Source organism: Pimephales promelas, chromosome 1 (assembly GCF_988280905.1).
Source record: "Pimephales promelas chromosome 1, fPimPro1.hap1.1, whole genome shotgun sequence".
Taxonomy (NCBI): Eukaryota; Metazoa; Chordata; class Actinopteri; order Cypriniformes; family Leuciscidae; genus Pimephales; species Pimephales promelas.
This window is the reverse complement of record NC_142769.1, coordinates 5,008,204-5,031,982: the sequence shown is the minus strand read 5'-3', so window position 1 is coordinate 5,031,982 and position 23,779 is coordinate 5,008,204. Positions and strand designations below refer to the sequence as shown.

The window sequence follows — 23,779 nt, the reverse complement described above, 5'->3', positions numbered from 1 at the left end:
CTGCCAAGTGAAGCTGACTGGTTCTGTTTTCCCCCACGGGGTAGTTTTTGTTTTATTTTTTATTAATTTGAATGGAAATGATGTTGTTCAGTTGTATAACTATGGTAAACTGACAGTATAGTTTTATATAATTAATTAGTGTAGAAATATGTGAATGGCTAATATGTCATTAAATGTTTATTTAACTTTTTAAATATTTTTCAAATTGCAAGAAATTGTTAAATATATTTTGTCCATTTAAAATTAAGATACAATTGTATTTGCCTTTTGAAGGTCTATTTGAAAGACATATGTTTGACTTTCTAAACGACTTCTAAGGATAAATAATATATATATGCGTAGCAATTGTTTTGTTGCTCCTGTCCTGTTAGCTTCCCCTTTAACTGTGTCCAGTGTTGTTTTATGAGACTCGAGATTCTTTGTTGTAATTGGTGCATGATCACTTCTGTCATTCTACTTTTCCCCGCCCATCATCGAATGAGTGCGCAGCGGGAATGTGCAGGAGAAGAGACCGTCACGCTGAAGCAACGCCAGGTAAAATGTGAAACAACGCATCTTTCCATAACAGCATAAGCGTCCGTTACTAATTGCGTCGTTTTAGAAATAACGGAGGGTTGAGCTGTTACTGTCCATAGAGCATCAGAGAGTGTGTGATGTCAATTACAGTGTGTATGTGGGGCTGTCCCGATATTATTTAATTGTTAAGTCGCTTCCGCTTAAATGTCTCGTAATGTGTGTGTTTGAGTTTGAGAGAGAGAGAGCGCGCGAGAGAGATAGCAATAGCGAGACGTCATCAATAGACGTCATGCGATGTCAATAGATCAGTGTGTTTTCCTATTTAATGCCTATAAAACCCCCAAATATTATAATCCCCTTGCAGGAGATATACTTCCCTTCCTTAATTATAAAATTAGCTATATTTGTTTGCATGTATGAAGACCCACATACAGTGTAATGGCAGAAAATGGGATCATGCTAAGTATAAAAATTATTTAAATAATAATTTACTTTTATATTGGCGCTGTTTTAAAGCCAAAGCAAATTTAATAAGCTATTTTACTGGGATATTTAATTTGTATTGTTATTTTTTTTCTACCCACTAGCATACAAATGAAAATCTGATTTAGCCTATGTAAAGCATGTTTTACAATGATTATAAGTCCAAATAAGCAACATTTAAAGTCATAGAACTGCGGTCGTCCACCAAATTTAAAGTGCACTGTTTTTTTTTTTTTTTTTTACTAAAATATTGCTAATAAACTAAAAGCATAAAGACACATATTCTTTTTTGCAGGTTGGGGTTGGTTGGGCTTTAAGTGTCTGGTCAATAGTAAAGCATTTTTTTATTAGGACTATGTGTAATTGACCTTGGTTTGGTATTCAATGACATTCCTCAATTTTTAATAAGGAAGGATAGTAAATGTCCAAATACTTTTTGTTGTTGAAAGACATATGTACACATCTCCACAAGGGGGCAATAATGAATTAGCCTACGACAGAAAGAAAATATACTCCTTTACTTTCCTCATCCCTACACTGTCTAGTGACTGCTTCCTCTCTTTACTTAGTGAATTTCAAGTGCCATATCTCATTCATCACTGGGGGGCAGAACTGAGTGAGTTTTTTTCTTCTTCTCCTTTTCCTTTAATTTCTTTCCTGTGAGAACATTATGGGTTTGTATTTGCGGTGCAGCTGCAGAAAAGACACAGGGTTCTGTTAGATCTGAGGCAGGGTAAGTGTTTCAATAAGATTACTAACATTATTACATTATAAATAAATGCGTATTTCTCTTTCTCGTGATGCAGTGCAAACCACACTAATATCATATATTTATGCTTCAAAAGTGTTTTGTATGTGTTTATTGATTCCTTTTATGGGTAATTGTAATCAATGGTTAGAAATAGATGTACTTATTCAACATGGCGTCAAATCTATATATAAATACATAAATGCCTTATTCATTCATTCAAATCTGTTGCAAATATGCTGAGAAATACCCACCTATTCATCATGCTGTTTTGTCCTTTCTCTCTCCAAGCCTGAGCACACAGGAAATGATGCGAAGACTCCAGACACCCATAGTGAAGCAGCTCTCCAGCCCATGTATAGGAAAGGGTGAGCCATTATCCTCTCTCTCTCTCTCTCTCTCTCTCTCTCTCTCTCTCTCTCTCTCTCTTTCTCTCTCTTTCTCTCTCTTTCTCTTTCTATCCTGCATCAAGAGACTGTCTAATATCAGTATCAGAAATGTAATTTGTTTTTACCGCAGCACTTTTTATTTCATCATTCAGGAATTGTTTCTGATTCCTACCAGATGGGGGCAACTAGGAATGTTATCCTGGGCCTAAAATAAGCAGAAACATTTACATTATTTTGTTAATAAAGTAAGCAAATGCCTTCCAAAGGAATGCTACAGCATAATTCATCAGAAGGAGCCAGTGACATGAGAAGTGCCGCAATGCAAATTCTAGTAAAAGTACAAGATAGAAGAAACATGTAGGTATGATACCTTGATTTACAATGAGCAAGAATAGAGTTTGTTTAGGACGTTTTTAGTATAAAGGGGGTTACAAACATGGGTCCTGTTATTCCTGTCTGCATCCCTGCCACAAGTCGGTCCTCCAGTCTTGAATCTCACGATATTCTCATAGTAGTCTTATAAGCTTCATCAAGCAATAACACATCAGCATTTTGTATTTAGGGGTATATATAGGGGTGTTAAGATCAAATACACTAATTACAAGCATAGATATATAATAATATAACAAAGTAATGTCTAACTTTAGTGCAATTTGGTACAGATATGTAATAATTAGGCCTAAATGTAAAATAACATTATAGTGTCCGATGTATAAAATATCAATTCATCTTTGTTAAAGCTGTGTTTTGTTGTTTGACAACATCAATGACTTAGAAGCAGGTTGCCGTCTCTTTAAGACCGAATGCATGGATCACTTAAAGGGATAGTTCACTTTGAAATACATTTTTGATATGTTTTAGCTTAACAGGGTTGCAGGATTAGATTCGAGTTGACAAAACTAAACCAATCCAAACAGGCTTTGTTGGTACCATGATGCTGATCATCAACTTTCTCTGTCAACTCCGGCTTTGATCCTGAGTTTAGGAGTATTGGTGTGACATCAGTAGCGAACAGCCAATCACATGCTGAGAGAGTGAAAACTATTCAAAACTCATTGAAATTAATTTCTATATGAAAAATAAAAGAGGTAATTGCGACTTTTTATCTCACAATTCGGAATATACAGTATTTCTCAGAGTTGCGAGATGTTAAGTCAGAATTACGAGATATAAAGTCAGAGTTGCGAGATATAAAGTCACAATTGCGAGATATAAAGTCACAATTGCGAGATATAAAATCACAATTGTGAGTTATAAAGTCCCAATTGCGAGATAAACTCAGAATTGCGAGATATAAAGTCAGAATTGTGAGATATAAAGTCACAATTGCGAGATATAAAGTCACAATTGCGAGATATAGTCACAATTGTGAGATATAAAGTCACAATTGTGAGATATAAAGTCCCAATTGCGAGATAAAAAGCCAGAATTGCGTGATATAAAGTCACAATTGCGTGATATAGTCAGAATTACGAGATATAAAGTCAGAATTGCGTGATATAAAGTCACAATTGCGAGATATAAAGTCACAATTGCGAGATATAAAGTCACAATTGCGTGATATAAAGTCACAATTGCAAGATATAAGGGAAAAGTATTTTTTTCCCCTTAGAATTGGCCTGATAACTCGCAATTGCAAGTTTATATCTCACAATTCTGAGAATCTCAGAATTTCGACATATAAACTCACAATTATGTGTTATAAAGTCAGAATTACGAGATGTAAACTCGCAATTGTGAGAAAAAAGTCGCACTTCTGTCTTTTTTTCTCAGAATTGCGACTTTATATCACGCAATTCTGACTTTATATCTTGCAATTCTGTCTTTATAACACGCAATTGCGACTTTTTATCTCGCAATTGTGACTATTTCTCACAATTCTGACTGCATATCTCACAAGAGATCTTGTGAGATAAAAAGTCACAATTATTTTTTTACAAAATTTTTATCCAGTGGCGGAAACAAGCTTCCATATAATTCACATATTAAATAAAAGTATTAAAATAAAAAGAATTTAAACAAATTTCCACAGCAAGAAGAAATTAGCTGTCTGTGAAAGAGGACAACTAAAAGAAAGTCTCGCTACTGTATATTAGTGCAAGTAAAAGTTGTCAAGTTAGTTTATACAGTTGATAAAAGTATAGAGAGAATTGAACAGCTCACATGTAGTCCTTTTATAGCTTCATTTATTGATTCTAAAGCATATTTATATTTCCCTTTATATACTGTACGTATTCTTTTTTTTTTATTCTAGCTTTTGACATTGACAAGGTTTAGACAAAGTTGGCCAGTCTGAGCTAAGACAGATTGCCCATGGCTATTCTCCACAGAATACACACTAAAGTAAATAATCACAATATATATATCACAAATAATTAGTATGTATTCATTTAAAATCTGCGTAATAATAATTGATGAACTGGAAATTGTACACGTGAGATCATTTTAGGGTATAATAATTACAGAAATAATTTCTAAATCAAACAAATTTATTTACTGAAAGCCGTGAAATCACTTTTGCTGTGTATCGCATCATACATATGTCACTTTGCTCACAGCTGACTGGTGTATAAGTTCGGTTTGCATCCTCTTACCTGGAACATAATGAGGTTAGTTACTATGGCGATGAACACTGCTAAAAACCAAAACCACTTTCATGGTACCTAAAACCCAGGGTTGGCACAAACTAAACTGAAACGTAGCTGGTTAGCCACCTAAACCGGCTTCATGGTATAGGGCCCCTGGTCCGTACGGATCACGGATTAACCACGATCCTTTTAACCCCTAGCAAAGATCGTGCTGATAACGGCTCGAGCAAGAGTGAAGAAGAAATGTCCCTTTGGAAAAGCAGAGAAAGTGATTTCCTGCTAATAGGAAATGCTATTATTTATGATAATGGATTAAAGTAAATGATGCCTTTTTATTCAATGCATCCTACCTCAGCTTTAAATGCAAAGACGGCTATACAACCTGATGCATTGTGTGTAGTTACATTGTGCACAGGGCCTCTTGATGGCAAAGCCAGCAAATAGACCCTTGGGTGCAAGAAAACAGAGTGGTAGTCATTCATTATTTACACAAGCATTTACAGCCTCATTCAAAGAGACATCCACTGCTTATATAACAGATCATGGCTTGGGTTTTGCTCATGCACTCATCAACTCCATTAGAACTTGCCTGTGCTACATTAATCTCCGCAGACCCTCAAATCCCTCAGTCACATGATCCAGAACTCCATCTGATTGATATATGGGAGAGAGAATGAGATATTCAAGCTGTATCTTAATCCACTTCCAGTTCCTCCCCCTGCCATGTCCGAGCAGCCTGTAATAATAGCCAACACATCACCGGGATTGTGTCGCCATCATGTGACTTGCCTCCAGTTTTCAGGTCAGGCTGACAGGCGGACTTGGTCTGGGTGGGTTTTGCTGTTGGAGCTCCAGCTGGATAAGGTATGAGATAAAAGCAGGGGTTACAGGAACATAAAGGACAACAGTTGGATCAGGTAAACCTACTTCCCCTTTGTCCCCTCACAATGATTTTTTTTACAGTGGATCTTGCTGTGCACTTCAAACGATCACTCTCTCTGTGAAGGCAAAGAGAGAGATGGTTTGTTTATTCTATGGTTTCAAGTGGATGTGATACAAATAGATGCTGGACATGCTCCCATGCTCTTGGACAACATGAACAGCACCCTTTCTGTCAACACCCAGTTCAAGCTCTGAAATAACCAAGAGGTATCAGTTTCGGTGGTGATTACCTTATGTAGACCCCTGCTAATGGCCAGCAGGACTGTTTATCTGGGGCTCAAATGATACGTGCATAAACTAAAGCAAGGTCAGAGCTTGGATTAAACGCTGTTCTCGGGGGGTGAGGGATGGCTGAAGCTGTCAAAGCAGATGCTCTTTTGGCCATAGACTTCGTTCACGTGGACAGTTGGGATTCGGAGATCAGCCCTGGGTTTTGTGGGGCTGGATATTAGGGGTAGTGAGCAAGTTAATCCCTCACTACCCCCTAAAATGAAGTGGGAAAGCCAGGTTTGTGTGTACGCATGAGATGGGTTGGGAGTGTTGGTAAGCGTTTTTCCGTTGGATCCAGGGTCGCTTTTTGTTGACAGGCGGTGGTGACATATTCAAAGGATTAGTAGCTCTGTGGACGTGAGGCTTTCTACCTCTTAAAATAGAGAGAGGGAGAGAGATACTCAAGAAAACAAAACGGCAGTTAGACGATAGCAGTTTCTCAGAGTGCCACTGGCTCACACCACACACATGCACACCCAAACATATACCAAGTAACTCATTTTGAAGCGCACCCGCTAAGAACAGCCGAAGCCGAGATGGCGCTGACGGGGGTTGAAGGTAAGAATGGCAGCAGTCGCACAGCTGTGCATGTCAGGTTTCCAGAACCAGTAACTACAGTATTTTCTGGCAAGTCTTCTTGGTACAGTGGCAGGGTAGAACCTCCTTGTCATTCTCACAGCATTTAAAACGGATGCAATAGTCTATAAAAACCAAACTGAGAGTAGAGCCTGACCGATAAAGGATTTTGAAGGCCGATACCGATACAAATATTTTTAGGTTTTAAAATCCGATATATCGGCCGATATTTTATTTCATTTATTTATTTATTTATTTAAAACTGGACATGATCGTCACAAATTTTGTCATGCTTATTTGAGTTAAGAGAACTGATGGGGATGTTCTTTTAATTGTTATTCAAGCAATGTATGTATCATGACCAACTCAACGAGTGTTGCCAACAGGAGCGGTGTTGAGTGCCCTCTGGTGGACAAACTATACAACTCCAACACTCATGACATGGTTCAAGCGTGTTTCATCCGTTTTTATTTTATTTTTGAAATATTCATTTATCGGCCATTATAACTGCTGTGCTGATACCGATAGTTTGGGAAATGCCTAATATCGGCCTGCCGATATATCGGTCTGGCTCTAATTAAGAGCATCTAAAGAATGCCTTTAAGGCCGGTTCACATATTGCATCTTTTGCGCGCTCAAGTTCGTTATTTCAAATGTAGGCGCACGGTATGCACGCTCATAATGAAAGCTATGCGGTCGCGGTGCGACGAACTCGTTTTTTCCATGCGCGTCCGCGCCGCGTCGAGATAAAAACATCTCAACTTTTCCGAATACCGCACGATACGCACACAAGAGCTCATGTGACAAGAACCAACTGAAGCGCAACCGTTTTCTACGCCCAGCGTTTTCTACGCGTTTTTAGGCTCTATATGTGAACCGGCCCTTAGTCAGCTTTTTTTTTTTTTTGACAGAATTTGATTTCAATAGCTGTATTTTCATTGCCCTCCAAATTGCGGGAATTAAAATTATGAATTGAGAATATGCCCAATGAAGGCAAACACCCCCATATATCGCAAAAAGATGGCGCAGTATGTTTGGACACAAGATGAAAGTTAATCATAAATGACAAAAGAATTACGGTAATACTGGATTCTGAATGACAAAGAAATGCCACAATTTATCATTTATTAATGCCTGGATAACACGTGTACGTCTCCTTCGATTGAAAATGATGGCTAGTGCAATATGCGTAAACCTACCAACATCCGTCGCCATGATTTTTGGAATAGCGAGAGGAAAAACAGACTGATCTCATGAAGTAGCGTGTGTATGACACGCCAATTCATATTTCCATTTTGGTGTGCTATCAGTATCAAGACGCATAATCGCTTTTCAGCGTGTTTATGAACGCCGTTGACTTATTGTTATTACTGTATATATAAATATATGACTTACCTCAACCCCGTCCCTAAACCTAACCGTCACTGGGGTTAATGGCATTTATGACTGTTCCCTCACCATCCTAGGAAAAAAAAGATCGCTCCCCAGATGTAGATGTACATTTTGCTTCGTTTCGCGCAGACATTTGACGGCGTGTACAGACACGCGGAATCACTCGGACGTTAATGGCGTAGACATACATGCATACACGTGGATGCACGCGGATAGCTCAAAATGCGTAGAGAACACGCAACTTGACTCGAAAGTGGCGTGTATGTTTACGCAAAAGTCATGATGTCATGTTGGGAAAAATTATGTTTTAGTCGCATACCATCGGTTAATGGAAATGCTGCAGTTTTTTATTTTATTTTTAAAACTGTAACGGTAACCAGGCTTGTGTAATGGAGGAAATATTGAAGCTTGCGATCAGGGAGAGTGATTGTGATCATCAATAGATCTAAGTAGAATATGCTCCAGTTTCATGCCAGATATGCTCTAGCTTGTTCTCAGATGTCTTTGGTTACACAGCTGGTACAACAGTCAGTATGACAAGGACACATTCTACTTGGTATGGGAGTGTCCTGGAACGACCATGAAGAATGGAAACCATGACAAAGGGATCTGTTTTTTGCCCTGGATAGCATTTGATGTGACCACTGGGGACGATGTTATTAACTGTTCAGGGAGAAGTCAAAGCCAAGGCTCGGACACTTGATCTGTCCTTACACAAGCATAACTGTCTGCAGCTGTGCACTGGCCTAGTGACTGACTTTGCTGGCCTAAATACACGGCCTGGCATCTCAGGACTATTTACAGCAAGCGTGTTGACATGAGCCACGAAACATTCATCAAACTAACACTGTTGTTTTAGCAGTGACAGCAACTGACGGACTAGTACAGCACTCTTGAACACTAAACACTTCTTTGATTTCAATATGACTTAAAAATGGGACACACTTATGGGATCGCTAGCCTGGGTTTCCCCATGCTGCCTTGCCACAGTGCGCTACTAGGCAATCTGGACACCAAAACCAAATTTTCCCCTGAAATAGGGAACCAATCACAGAACGGGGAGGGAGCACAGGCGCATTTGTTAGACATTCATAGCACCCAATAATACGGCTCTGGGCATTCGTAAACCACGCCTCAAATATCCAGCAGGTGTGTTAAAACATGCTTCTTTACAGATATGCCGCGGCAGTTTCCGAAGATCGCCCTGAGTGATGTGGATGAGGAAGTTCGTCTACTGGCAGAGAAGGTGTATGCCTCGGCAATAAAGGAAGAGGACACTAAAGATGTCCTTTCCATGTACACTGTCCCCGAGGACTGTCCCATTGGCCTGCAGGAAGCCAGACAGAGGGAGCTACTCAGAGAACTGGCTGAGCAACAGTCAGAAGAAAGCTCCAAACGGTCAGCATCATTTTGTTTTTCACTGTAGACTGCTACCAGTTGCATCATCTGGTTTGAAACACCTGGCCAAACCAGTTAATGGAGGACAAGTTGGTCTTTTGATCATGGTAGCTGGTTTGCTGCTGGTCAAGTTTGGTACCAGCATAACCAATATGGTCTGGTTGAAACCAAGTCCACCAACAAGTCAACCATGTAGACCCAGGGTGTCCAATCCTAAGGTCCTGCAGAATGTTGCTCCATCCTGTCAAAGAATACCTGCATGGACATTTCTAGTGATCCTGAAGACCTTTTAGTAGCTGTTTAATTAGGGTTAGAGCTAAACTGTGCAGAACAGTAGTCCTCCATGATTGGAAACCACTTGTGCCAGTTAATGACCTTAAAGGATAATTCCGGTATTTAACACCTTGAGTCTATTTTGTCATTTGTTTTAAATGAAATAGCAGACTGATCTCATGAAGTAGCGTGTGTATGCCACGCCAATTCGTATTTCCATTTTTGGCGTGCTATCAAGACGCATAATCGCCTTTTAGCGTGTTTATGAACGCCGTTGACTTAACGTTATATAAATATATGACTTACCTCAACCCCGTCCCTAAACCTAACCGTCACTGGGGTTAATGGCATTTATGACTGTTCCTTTACCATCCTAGTTAAGAAAAAGATATGACTTACCTCAACCCCATCCCTAAACCTAACCGTCACTGGGGTTAATGGCATTTATGACTGGAGATTTGACTGCGTGTACAGACACGCGGAATGACGCGGACGTTAATGGCGTAGACATACACGCATACACGCGGATAGCTCAAAATGCGTAGAGATAACACGCCACCTGGCTCGAAAGTGGCGTGTATGTTTACGCAAAAGTCATGATGTCATGTTGGAAATAGAGTGGTGGACTTAGAAATTTTGACATTGGGTCCTGTCTCGACTTTTTGACTTTTTTAGAATCGCCTGTGACAGCGTTAGACAGGGTGTCTATGGGCATGCACAAACATGTCCTTAAAACAACCCTTAACGTTCATTTTCAAAACTGTGCAACTCACCGAGTGGTTGGTGGTGTTCGTTGATGTTCTGAAACAAGTAGCGTAGCGAAATACCGTTTCTGTCGTGTTTTATTTGTCATTTTTTAAAATCGCGTTGATGTCTGCTGGAGGACTCAGTGCTCGTTGATATTACTGCGCTAGCTACCGGGAACGGAAAGGGGTCTGTTTACATTTGGTTGTAGTCTTTTCGCTCGGTTCTCCGGTTCTCCGTCTCTCAGAAGGCTAGCATGAGCAGAGCAACTGTGCTCCCAGACTTTTTTTTCGTACAGCATCCTGGTTGTCGCCATCAAGTGGTCGGGAGTGTGCTAACGCTTCAGACTCAAATATTGAGCGGAAGTTTATACGCGGTTGTGAGGTATCTGAATAAATAGTCAATAGCAAACAACACGGATTGAAAGCATACATAGCGCCGATATATTTGTTTTTAATCATCAACGAACACCACCAACCACTCGGTGAGTTGCACAGATTTGAAAATGAACGTTAAGTGTTGTTTTAAGGACATGTTTGTGCAAGTCCACCACTCTATTTCATTCAAAACAAACTACAAAATAGACTCAAGGTGTTAAATATCGGAATTATCCTTTAATGACCACCTTGGACCATCTTGAAAACAAACCAGCTACCATCAGAAGCTAGATTTCATTGGATTTTCCAGCTGGCCAATTAATGATTCATGTGCCTAGTGAATTACCAATTTAATTTGTAGCCCCCATTCGCTTTAATCCTCTGTAGGAAGAAGAGTTTTAAGATTATTCGATCTCAATCTATGTCACTGCAAATCCCATTAAGTACGGAGAGTGTCCGGGGTGTGGCGACCCCCCTAATTTCCCCTTCCTCGACCTGCTCCTCAATCTCACAAAATTTGCCGGAGTACCAAAGAGTCATCATTAGCGGGGACTACTGTGCTGGGGTGTGTATTCGTAGAACGAACAACCAACCACCTTTTTCTACATTCTATCATAATTTGTTGAAAGTTCAAATAAAGGCTCTTTTAACAGCTGATCATGTTTTGTTTCACAATCACTGTGCACTTTCAGATTACAGTTGAGGATTATGAGCAAGCAGCTAAAAGTCTGCTAAAAGCTCTCTTTATTCGAGAGAAATACTCAAAACTGGCATATCACCGGTTCCCACGGACCACTACACAGTTCCTACGTATTGCAGCAAATGAAAGGTGGACAGAAGATGATGAAACTCTTCCAGGTACATCTACTTTTGCAGAGGGTTCATAACCAGATGTGACTTGGATGGAGACCATGTTCTCATTCTAGGTTTATTTATGGCTCGGTAAACGATTACAAATGTTTGCTTGATGTTCCTCTTTATGTCCCTTCCCAAGACATCAACGTTGAACTAATTTTAGAAGACGTAAGAGTTGGCATGAGTTATGTGTAGCTCAAATAAGAACAACTAAGGAAAATAAGCACTAGAATGGGACCGATTCTGAAGGGGAAAACTGTATTGGGTCTACTGATGTCTTCTTTCTAACTTAACCAGCAAGACTTTCCTAGTCAACCAGCTTCACCAGCTAAGTCTACCTACTGTAGCCTTTCTTTCTTTTTTTGTTTTAGTGAAACCTTCTGCTCTCCACAGATATCTGTCCCTGCCCTGGTGAGGGAGAGGACCCTTACAGCTTGGAGAATATTCCAGAGAACCTCAATTATCAGATGAAGATGAAGGATGGCATTATTTATGTATATGAAAACAATGAAGCCATGAGCATGAACAAACCACGCTGTTTGCCTTATCCAGACCTGGAAACATTTGCCATTGACATGAGTCATGTGCTCGCCATGATCATTGATGGGCCTACGTAAGTCTCCATCCAGTATTACCACAGCGGTCATCAAGTCTCCAAGATGTAAAGCTGAACATGTTTCTTCTTTAAACAGGAAGACATACTGCCATAGACGACTAAACTTCCTTGGGTCAAAGTTTTACCTACATGAAATGCTCAACGAAATGGCGGAGCTAAAAGAACTCAAGGGTGTTCCTCATAGGGATTTCTACAATGTCAGAAAGGTATCATTTGAAACACTCATTGGTTTATGTAAACGTGATATCCACTGCGGTCTAAATGTACACACGTGCTTTCTTACAGGTAGACACACATATTCATGCAGCGGCATGTATGAGCCAGAAACACCTGCTTGATTTCATCCAAACCACCAATAAAACTGATGCAGAGAGAGTCGTCCTGGAGAAGGCAGGGCTTAAACTAACTCTCAAACAGGTGTTTAACAACCTGAACATGGACCCGTATGATCTTACTGTAGACTCCTTAGATGTCCATGCCGTAAGTAACGTCTTATCTATATGTTTACAGCGCGAGGATATGCTAGTTGCTTGTACAGTGTGCATCATGTTTAGTGTATTCACAGGGCAGACAAACCTTTCACCGCTTTGACAAATTCAACTCCAAGTACAATCCAGTAGGAGCAAGTGAGCTAAGGGAAATCTACTTGAAGACTGACAATTACATCGAAGGAGAGTATTTTGCCCGCTTAATCAAGGTATAGTCATTTTGTCATAAAAAACCAGTCAAACTATACACAAGCACCAAGTGTCTCAGTATACACTCTTAGAAGAAAAGGTTCTATATAGAGCCTTAAAAGGTTCTATCAGCGCTACGTATTTGAAACCCCTAAAAGGTTCTATACACTCTTAAAAAAGGGTTCTATATAGAACCCTGGGGTTCCGTACTTGGGCAATAGAACCTTTTACCAAAAAAATGGTTCTATATAGAACCATTTTGGAGTTCCAAATATGAAGCGGGGGATGGAACCATTTCTGGTTCTAAATAGAACCATTTCTTCTAAGAGTGTAGTGGATGGACCTGTTGAGGGAAATTAAAGAGCCCCTATCATGGATTTTTAAAATGACTGTTCATATTGTGTGGAATATAGCTCTAAGGGAATGAAAACATCCTGCAAAGATTTATATCTGAAAGTGCACCGTATATAAAGTTATTGTCTTTCAAAAGTGAGAGTCGACTCTGAGTCTATGAAATGAATTGTTTTTGAGACGAGTCATTAGCTGGTTCGTCGTGACGTAGAGACATACTGTATTGGCCGCGCCCAGTTACTGCGTGTAAACTTGAAGTCTACACGTTTAAATACTTCATCATGTCGAGAAGACGCTGTGTTCTACAATGCAAAGATAGTTCAGCCACTTTGTTTTCATTTATCAGGGACGAGCATGTGAAGAATCGGTGGTTATAGTTCATATTTGCAACGATACCACAACAGTATAGCCCGATTGTGTTCTCATCATTTTAATTACGAATCGTTCAAAAACATAAATGAATTCAAATGTGGATTCGCAAGCGGTTGTTCCTGAAGGAGGGCTCAGTAACTTACTTACCCAGTGTATATGGATCAGCTTCCTCCTTCGAATCACAACCTGTAAGTATTATTAATAATTGTTGCTTTTATGGGTTTTGAATAGGGTTGGGTATCGTTTGAATTTGAATGATTCTGATTCCGATTCCTTGTTTCGATTCCGGTTCCTAATGATTCTCGATTCTGATTCTTTTAAGAGGCAGGGTCAAAAAAGTTTAGCTAACCTTGCTAACCAACAGCCTTTCTGAAGGAAATAATCCTTTCTGAAGGAAATACTCCTTCTGTAAAAATACTCCTTTTGTCACAAATTTGGCATTTTGCCGAGATTTCGTTATTTTTAGAAAAGTGAAGCCACACTTTGGATCGCCGACGTAAGGTACTCATGTTCGACTCGCGTGGTTATGCCAACACTTCCGGTAGACGCTTCTTCGTTGGTGTTGTTCAGCGGCTTCTTCTTCCGCTCGGCAGACTGTGAATATCGAAACTAGGAATCGAAATTTTAACTTTTGAACGATTCCGGGAAAAATGAAAAGTTAGTCTCGGTTCCAATTGATACTCGATTCTCGATACCCAACCCTAGTTTTGAACGGTTTTGTAGCGTCGGGCGCGAGGAGGGAAGGCGCGATAAGTATGTGTGTGTGTGTAAGTTACGCTCAGCGCAGCTTCTAGGTCTCCAATGTCAATTTTTTTTTTAAATATGTGAAATGTTTGTCGCTGTTATTGGAGTTGTCATAAAGAATAGATCGTCTTGTAGCACTGCAGTGCTTTATCAATATGTTTATGCGTTATGCTAACAAACAGACTGGGTCTGTCGTCTGACCAATCACCGCCGATTAGCGTCACGCAAAGGAGTGGTTTGGAAAAATGAGTCGTTGTACGAATCATTTGGGAGTCGGTGAGCAAATCAGTTAAAAATAAATGCATATTATAAGACAAATAAAGTGTTTTTTTTATCCTTGCATGCATGTTAAACTGTTTTTGGGAACTCCTAAAACAAAAATAGGAACATTTCAAATGCTAAGATAAGGGCTCTTTAAGAAAAAAAAACTAACTTGTATAGTAGTGGCTCCTCGACACATTGATTTGTTCCTCCCTTTGGATAGAAGCATCTGCTAAATGCAGAAATGCACATCATTACATGTCATGCACTAAGCGCAGTATAAATTTAGCATGAATTTGTCTTTTTGTCTCTTTTAGGAAGTGGCACATGATCTGGAGGAGAGCAAGTACCAGCATGCCGAACCACGACTGTCCATCTATGGTCGTTCCCCAGAGGAGTGGGAAAGTCTCTCCCATTGGTTTATTCAGCACAAAGTGTACTCTCCAAACATGCGCTGGATCATTCAGGTGCCCAGAATATAGTAAGTAGCTACAGTCATTCTTAACATATTCAGTATTTTCCAAAAATGGTACATCTTGTTTTATAATTATGTGATGTTTATTTCTTCTAGTGACATTTTCAAGTCACGCAAGTTGATTCCTAATTTTGCCAAGATGCTTGAGAACATTTTCCTTCCTCTATTTGAGGCTACAGTGAATCCTCAGAAGCACAAAGAGCTCCACGTATTTCTAAAATATGTAAGTTCAAAGTTCATATTAGATAAATTGAATCAATGTACTTGATGTAACTGTTTTAAATATCACATGGCCAAGGCGTGGTTTGAATAAAACAGTAATTCCAGTGAACGCAAATCTTATTTTTCAAGCATGCAATTTCGTGTGCTTTCAAAATCTAGTTTAGGGAGGATATTTTCTGCTCCAGCATGAAAAATGTGACCCAGATATGAACCCCACTCAACATATTTTCAAGGATTAATTAAAATGACAACCACGAGTTAGGCCCCATCAGCCAACGTATGACCTCTGACCAATGCCTGACCTCACTAATGCTCTTGTGTCTGAATGGGAGCAAATCCCCCCCGCATCCATTTTCCAACATCTAGTGGAAACCTTCTCAGAGGAGTGCAAGCTTCTATCCATATAAAGTATTTGAGATAAAAAGAAGTTTGATTATATCATGATAATACGTAGGTAATCCAATGTAAGAACTAGTGATGCACGATATATCGGCCACCATATCGGTATCGGCCGATATTTGTTCATTTTATGTTATCGTTATCGGCCCGATAATAAAATTTGGCTGATATATTAAAGCTGATATATAATGAATCATTTCCTTCAACACTTGACACTTAAGATGCACACTGTTCAACAGGATTTATCTTAATTGGTTGAAATATGATCGGAATCAAAAAGGAAAATATAGTTTCCTATAAAGTGCAAGTGCAAAATGTCCTGCCATATCGGCTTCATGAAATTAGAATGAAAACATTATAATTGTGAGATTGGGAAATGGATTTTAATTTTGAGACTTTTGTTTTTGCAATCAGGCTCTCAAAAATTATTTTAAAACATTGGATTTAGATTTATCGGCCGATATATCGGTTATCGGCTTTCAAATATAAAGAACTATCGGTTATCGGTATCGGCCAAAATGTTCATATCGGTGCATCCTTAGTAAGAACTTAGAGTGCACTTCAAATAAATCATTTTGCAAGACTTTATCACACACTGGACGTCCCTTATTTTCTCAGGTGACTGGCTTTGACAGTGTGGATGATGAATCCAAGCATAGCGATCACATGTTCTCTTATAAGAGCCCCAAACCTGAGCAATGGACAACAGATGACAACCCACCCTATAGCTACTACCTCTTCCACATGTATGCCAACATCATGGTCCTCAACAACCTCAGGAAGTATGTGCTCCATTATATCTGTTCCACACACCAACTGGAAAACTCCATGCATATCTCATACCAATAGGAAAAATGTCTCTTTAATATTTGCAAGATCTTCTATTATACCCTCAGGCTTTGAGAAACCTTGAATAAGTACTGGAAGGCATTGGAGAACAAACAGTTTCCAATAGCATGACAACTATAAATACCACTGTATCAGTAATACACACATATTGGGTTAAAACCGAGATACTGTTAAGTAGTCAGTAGAACAGAATTGACATCATCTTTGCACTTTATAAAGGATGGATTATGGACTGGGTCAGAAACCTAGGGCCTCTGAATGCATTGAAGAGGTATAAATGTTTGTACACAGGAAATACAATTGCGGGAAACGGTAAATGCTTTTTTTTTTTTTTACAGATAATCTAAATAATATTCTCTATGTGGTTACAACCTAAATAATTGGCTTCATGTTGAAAAAAAATGTCATCTTAACTATATCAACCTGGTAAATTAAATCAAAGGAAGTACTGTATAAAGATCTCGAAATAACTGGAGGTAGGAGGTCGGTAGGTGTTGACGTTTCCTGCCCTTGTATTGCAGTGAAATCCATTATAAAGTGAGCAGGGATGCACATACGGAGCACTGGGATTTCAACACCGTGTGTTTAAAAGGAATGAAAAGTTCTGATATGGGGCAGGCCTATTTCAGTGATGGAGAGGGACAATAGACAACGATATCATTTTTATACAGTATATAATTAGTGTCACTGACTAATTACATACTATGCAAGCTGTTGTGTCTAACACAATTCTGGATCTTTGGCTGAGAAGAATTATGAGTATTTCTATGCTGGTTTCACCAGTGACCTGTGCATGGGGGACCAGAACCACAAATATTAGCTGTTATCTTACTGTCACTGACACTAATTACTTAACCCTCTGATGGTCTTCCTTTATGAGTCACGTCCTGGGCCTTCCCGGTCAGAAGTGACCGGAGGCCTAAAAATTAAACTTCTTCCATCCCAGTAAAACCAATGCAATTTATTTTTGTTCTATAATATTTATTCTTTTTAATGTAGTATTTTGAGACAATTTGATTGAATTTGTTAATATTTATGCAATATTTATGGTCTATTTTTTCAATGAAAATATATATATTTTTCTCTCTCTCTCTCTCTATATATATATATATATATATTTTAAAAATATAAAAATATATTTTTTTTAAATATTAATACAGTATTTTTGTTTAATATAGAGTCTAGGCCTTCAGAAAAAAATGTTTTTGAAGAAAATTAGCACCATCTGGTTACAGTATAGAGAAAAAGCGTAGAATCATGGTGTAACCACTAGATGACATGTACAGCTCTCTATGGAGAGGCATGTGAATTGCCCAGTTGTTTATGAACATTTTTTTGGGCGGGGGGGAGATTTGAATATATAATTGAAACAATCTCAACAATCTCCAAAATTATTTCTCATTAAAAAATTTGTTAAAAAAAAAATTGTGAATTTTTGTGTTTTTGTCAATTTCTCATTCATTTCCTATGGGGGTCATTTTTGCATGACCACTTAGCATGCTCGGATCATGAACTCAATTTTTTTTGTGTGTTCACAAAGTGGCCGGTGAGTATGTATTGCAACTTTATTTCTCAAATTTGCTCTATAATTTCTTATTTTGGCATTCTATTTGCAACAAGTGAGCCTATATATTTTTTTCAACTTATGAAGTTTTTTCCACAACTTTTTGCAAACTTTTTGTGTGTTTTCACAGGGAACGTGGTCTTAGTACCTTTCAGTTCCGTCCACACTGTGGAGAAGCTGGTTCTATCACCCACCTGGTTTCAGCTTTCCTCACCGCGGACAACATCTCTCATGGCTTAAACCTGAAAAAGGTTAGAAGTTGAAGATTAGTCCAAACTACAGTGCTCAACAGCTCTTTAAAATGAGGGGAATAGAGTGCCGAAGTGATGACGTCACTTTGTAGGACAACTCGGAAGCTAGCGGCGCATGGGTTCCCTCGGTCGAAAAGCAATGCATTTTCCCCATAGACTTTTGAAAAATCGGAAAAAAATAAGATCTCTGTTTAACAAAGAGTTGTGACCCTTACACGTTTTGTCTATCAAGTTAATCCAAAATGTATACATTTTGAAGCCTATATAAAGTTTTTAAAAAACACAAGCAGACACAATAAAGTTTAAGAAACCACAAGCAGGTTATAACTTGTTGTATGTCATAGATCAAAACGTGAAAATATTTAGAGGCTTTGTTTGCCACAGACCTTATTTCAGGCGATTCAAAAAAACTAAAATGCTAGTGCTAAAATGCTAACTCACTTCCGCGTTTTGGCCAACAGAGTGACGTCATAACTTCGGCACTCTATTATGCGAAGTCTAATGCAGTCATTCTGACAAGATGAATGATGACTATTAATTGTGAGAGCTTATTAGTCAAACTAGCAAATATTTTGTACTTTAATTTAGAAGAGGTCAGATCCATGGCCCGAGTCTATGTACTATGTACTATGTTGACTATGTACTTGTGTTAGTGATGAGCCCAGAATCAATGGAGCCTCTGCTGCTGTACAAAAACATGCAAATGAGAGCAGGCGGATCTAAGAGCCTGATCAGAGCATTTGATGTTCTCATGTAACATGCATATGTGTTTCCAGAGTCCTGTGCTGCAGTACCTGTATTATCTGGCCCAAGTGCCCATTGCCATGTCCCCTCTGAGTAACAACAGTCTGTTCCTGGAATACTCCAAGAACCCACTGCGAGAGTTCCTACACAAAGGCCTGTGTGTGTCCCTCTCCACTGATGACCCCTTGCAGTTCCACTACACCAAGGTCAAACTACAACCATCTTATACACTCTTTAATATAAAAAGGTTCCTTTATTGGCATTGCCAGTTACACGAAGAGCCTTAAAGGGATAGTTCACCCAAAAATGAAAATTCTTTCATCATTTACTCACCCTCAAGTTGTTCCAAACCTCTATGTGTTTATTTGTTCTGCTGAACACAAAGGAAGATATTTGGAAGAATGTTTTAATCAAACAGATCTCAATCCCTATTGACTTCCATATGGTAGTCATTGGGGATTGAGAGAAATATATCGAAAATAAAACGCTGCGCTCATCACTGTGACTTTTTACACAGCCATCCAATCACAGTGGAGGAGGGGCGGGGCTAATACCACACCGACCAACTGTCACAACATTCTTTCTGTACAACGACATCAACCAGCAGAGCTAACCGAACAAAATCGATGAAAAATAAATTGAGTATGAAACAAATTATCTACGAAATCAGTTACAAGTAAACTGTGCTGCGGATATTCTGTATCATAGCAACGAAACGTCTCAGGGGAAAAAATGCAGCGTTTTTTTTTCCCGTTGAGACCAGGGCTGTCAAACGATTAATCGCGATGAATCGCATCCAAAATAAAAGTTTGTGTTTACATTAATATATGTGTGTGTGTGTAGTGTTTATAATTATTTTATATATATATATAAATACACACACATGCTTGTATATATTTAAGAAATATTTTCATGTATATATTGTATATAGATTTATACATAATTTACATTATATATAAATATAAATATTTTATATTGAAATAATATTTTTTTCTTAAATATATACATGCATGTGTGTATATATATATATATATATATATATATACACACACAAAATAATTATACAGTGCACCCACATATATAATGTAAACACAAACTTTTATTTTTTACTTTTATTAATCGTTTGACAGCCCTAATTGAGACGTTTCGATGCTATGATACTATGATAAAAAAACGTGGGGCGCTCGGCGCTTCAGCATGAAAAAAAAAAAACGCTCAGCGCCTCGTTACGCTCATGGCGTTTAAAAAACGCGGCGCTCTCATTGAAAACAATTGAAGACATGCGCCAGGCGCGTGAAAAAAGCGCTTTGGTGGACACACACGGCCTGATGTACCCCAGGATTGAACCTCAAAATGTGAATTTATTAATTAACGCAGTTAATGTAAATAATTAAATAAAATGCATTTCTAATTTTAGATGTATTTATAATATGTAAAGAAAAATGATATATTTATAGTTTTTAGAAAAATTAAATGTACTTTTTATTTCATTTTATTTGCATTAATTGACGTTTTTAAGTTACAGCCTACACAAGTCTGCGTCTTTGAGAAATTGAGCTGGAATTACATACTTTTTTAAATCTACTACGTTGTAATTGTTTTATTATGTGTGTCCTGCAGGAGGCTTTAATGGAGGAGTATGCTATTGCAGCCCAACTGTGGAAGTTGAGCACATGTGACGTGTGTGAGATCGCTAGGAACAGTGTCGTGCAGAGTGGCCTTTCCCATGAGGTAGTGCGTGATACTCAATTCATAACATTTACTGTATAGAAATATTCCTTCAGCACAACACTGAAGCCCTTTGCCATTTTCCTCAGGAGAAAAAGTACTTCCTTGGGGTCAATTACCTAAAGGACGGGCCAGAGGGGAATGACATCCGGCGGACAAATGTAGCCCAGATCCGCATGGCCTACAGACACGAGACGATGTGTAATGAACTCAGCTTCCTGGTAGACGCAGTAAAGTCAGAGGTCGTTGGGTCACAGTAGCTGTCCAATGCTAAGCCCTCTGTGCCCACATACTGTACATGCATGGTTGCTATTTTTATATACTGTAGGAATGGATGCACAGGAATCCAAATTGTAATGTTTATTATTTAGTCTTGCTCTGCTTCTCATATTTCTAATACCCAGCCTTCTTGTAAACACCGCTGTCTGCCTATGCAATGGCTCGAATGGGCGTTTCAAAGGGGGTTTGGCATACTTGACATTACATTACATGGGCAGTGTCTCCCCCCTGTGGAGATTTGTGAACTATATCCTCTATACATGTACATGTGCAATTGGAAATAGCAGACACTGAGATGCTTCTGTGGCAATGAAAATTGTCTGGAATATCCCACCCCTGCTCTGCTGAACCAAACATTATCCTACACAAACTCACGCACATCTTTCCCATCTCGTGCCTAACTCCAATCCATTTCCCATAAATTCTCCACTGTCCTTACAGTAATAAAAAATGTAATTAAAGGTACACTATGAAGCTTTTTTTTGTTAAGAATCAAGTTACTAGCCACTCTACAATTTTGACATCGATACCATGGGGGGAAAACTGCCATATAGATATTTGTAATATTATAGGAATATTAGGCTGCTGTCACTTTAAGACCTGACACACTGATCCATTATACTTTTGCACATGCTTTTTCTTTCTCAACTGTTTACGTTCACTTAAAACATAACTGACTATGTTTATATGAATACTCACCAAGTTGACATTATTTGGTGTATTTGACTGTTTAAGCGCAATAAACTTCGAAAAATAACTTGATTTAGTATTAAGCGCAATAAGCAACGAAAAATAACTTGTTTTAGTATTGTGAGGCGGCTTTATGTGTGCGCACTTTGAGTGTGAGCAGAAAATCTGCGGGAATAAGTAAATTGATGTGCAATACATACTTTTAATCATTTCAAGCCTTGTAACACCAACGATATTCATCTGGGGCCGGTTGCACCAGCTGTGCACAAGTTACAACTTAGCCTAGTTTTGACGTAAATGGGCACAAAGTTACAACTTACGCACTACTAAATATTTTTATGTTGCACCATTAACCCTCTGGGGTTGTTCGTTAAGTTTCAGAGTCACACTCGGGGTGTTCGGGTCCAAATGGACCCAAAGGTCGGGGTTCATATTAAAAAAAAAAAAAAAAATCATGATTTTTTACTTGTTTTTTTATCATATTTTTTTCTTTTTTTGGTGTTTTGAGAAAAATAATAAATAAATAAATATTTTTTTTTTTTTATAATTAGTATTAATGCAATAATTATGACAAAATGTCCCCCCATTGAACATAATAGAAAAAATATTTAATTTTTTTTTTTAAAGCTGTATTTCATTTTAGAGTCAAGCCTAGGCCTCATAAAAGCAATTTTTGAAATGAGATGGATGCCATCTGGTGGACAAACTGAGCATTTTAAAAATGCAAAACACATAATCTGAATTTTTTGGTGTGTTTGTGTATAAAATTGTTTTTGTGTGTCTGGATGTGTCTGTTTTGCACTCTTGATGTTTTATAGATTCACCCCTTCACTGTTGTGTGCTTTTTTTCAAGATCGTTGCTGATTTGTAGATTGTACGCACAAAAAACTTTTTATTATTTGCCAATTTCCAATTAATTTTCCATGCAGGTCCACTTGGACCCGAACACCCCAAGTGTGACTATTTTTTTTTTACAACCACTTAGACTATTCACATCCTGTTCCCAATTCTTTTGGGTGTTCAAATACCAAATACCAACAAAGTCACCAAATTTCGGACCATTCCGAGGAAGCTGTGATTTAAAAAAAAATGTATTTAAATTCTTCGGATCCATTCTAAGGGTTAAACTTAGTTTAAACGTAACTTTACGTTCCAACTAAATATTTATGGCAGCCTCCGATCGGGAGTAAAGGTTGGAATAAAATATCAGACAGACTGCATCAATAAGTTCTTCTTTTACCTGACAGACTTCAATTCTTTAGACATGATCATGCTGACATTTAAACTCGCTTACATTTTTCACATTATGTGAAAAGATTACTTCGTTAGCAGTTCTTTAACACGAACCCGTCCTAAACAGCGCCGCTGTGCGCATCAGTCCATGTTGCGCATGTCAAATATCCGTCATAATCAATTAACGTAATTTCTTGTTTATTGTATCAATATTGATCCTTATTAATTTAATTTCAAATTCAGTTTCTGAATGTTATTTAATATATATAAAAAAACTTAAGTTATTCATGATCAAGTATCGTATTAAATGGATCTTATTTTTATCGTTAGTAAGTAAGGTGAGGCAAAAGAAGTTAGAATAAAGGATAAACTGAAATTCACGTCATTCAACACAAAATCTGCTCACGAGGCGGTTCATCGAGGCTAAATGTCATATTATTCGACTACGCATAACTTTATGGAGAGTTTACGACCTACTAGCTACCTACTTCTACCTTACGAACAAATGGTGCAACGGAATAAAGTACAAACTAGCTAGTAGTTACTAAGCCTCTAATGTGGACTTAACGTTACAATTTAAGAAAGAACTTACGAACGGTTGGTGCAACCCTACCCTAGAGCAAATTAAATGAGTAAGAAAGATTGACATGGAGAAACTCCCGGGAACCCACATTTTAAAATTAACCAGAAAAGAGGAGAGTCAACTGACAAAAACAGAACGTGACCGAGCGTTATCTCTCAATAAAACAAGAATCAAACAAGAACCAATGTTG

The 23,779-nt window shown here is 38.3% G+C and overlaps 1 protein-coding gene across 5 annotated transcripts; it reads left to right on the top strand.

Annotated features, from left to right (window-relative positions):
* Nucleotides 1–409: 409 nt before the first annotated feature.
* On the top strand, nt 410–22,509 carry ampd3a (adenosine monophosphate deaminase 3a). Of its 5 annotated transcripts, XM_039690907.2 has the most exons (18): nt 410–534; nt 1,569–1,615; nt 1,693–1,732; nt 2,039–2,115; nt 9,080–9,302; nt 11,084–11,261; nt 11,389–11,554; nt 11,945–12,164; nt 12,244–12,373; nt 12,453–12,647; nt 12,733–12,864; nt 14,890–15,053; nt 15,144–15,270; nt 16,287–16,450; nt 18,212–18,332; nt 19,109–19,282; nt 20,697–20,807; nt 20,894–22,509. In XM_039690907.2, the coding sequence occupies exons 4-18, from the start codon at nt 2,055–2,057 to the stop codon at nt 21,062–21,064; spliced, it is 2,337 nt and encodes a 778-aa protein (XP_039546841.2). In that variant the 5' UTR covers nt 410–534; nt 1,569–1,615; nt 1,693–1,732; nt 2,039–2,054; the 3' UTR covers nt 21,065–22,509. The 5 variants fall into 5 exon arrangements, with proteins under 5 accessions (XP_039546841.2, XP_039546840.2, XP_039546843.2 ...); XM_039690906.2 differs by lacking the exon at nt 1,693–1,732; XM_089119058.1 differs by lacking the exon at nt 1,569–1,615 and having other exon boundaries at nt 519–534.
* The last annotated feature ends 1,270 nt before the right edge of the window (nt 22,510–23,779 follow it).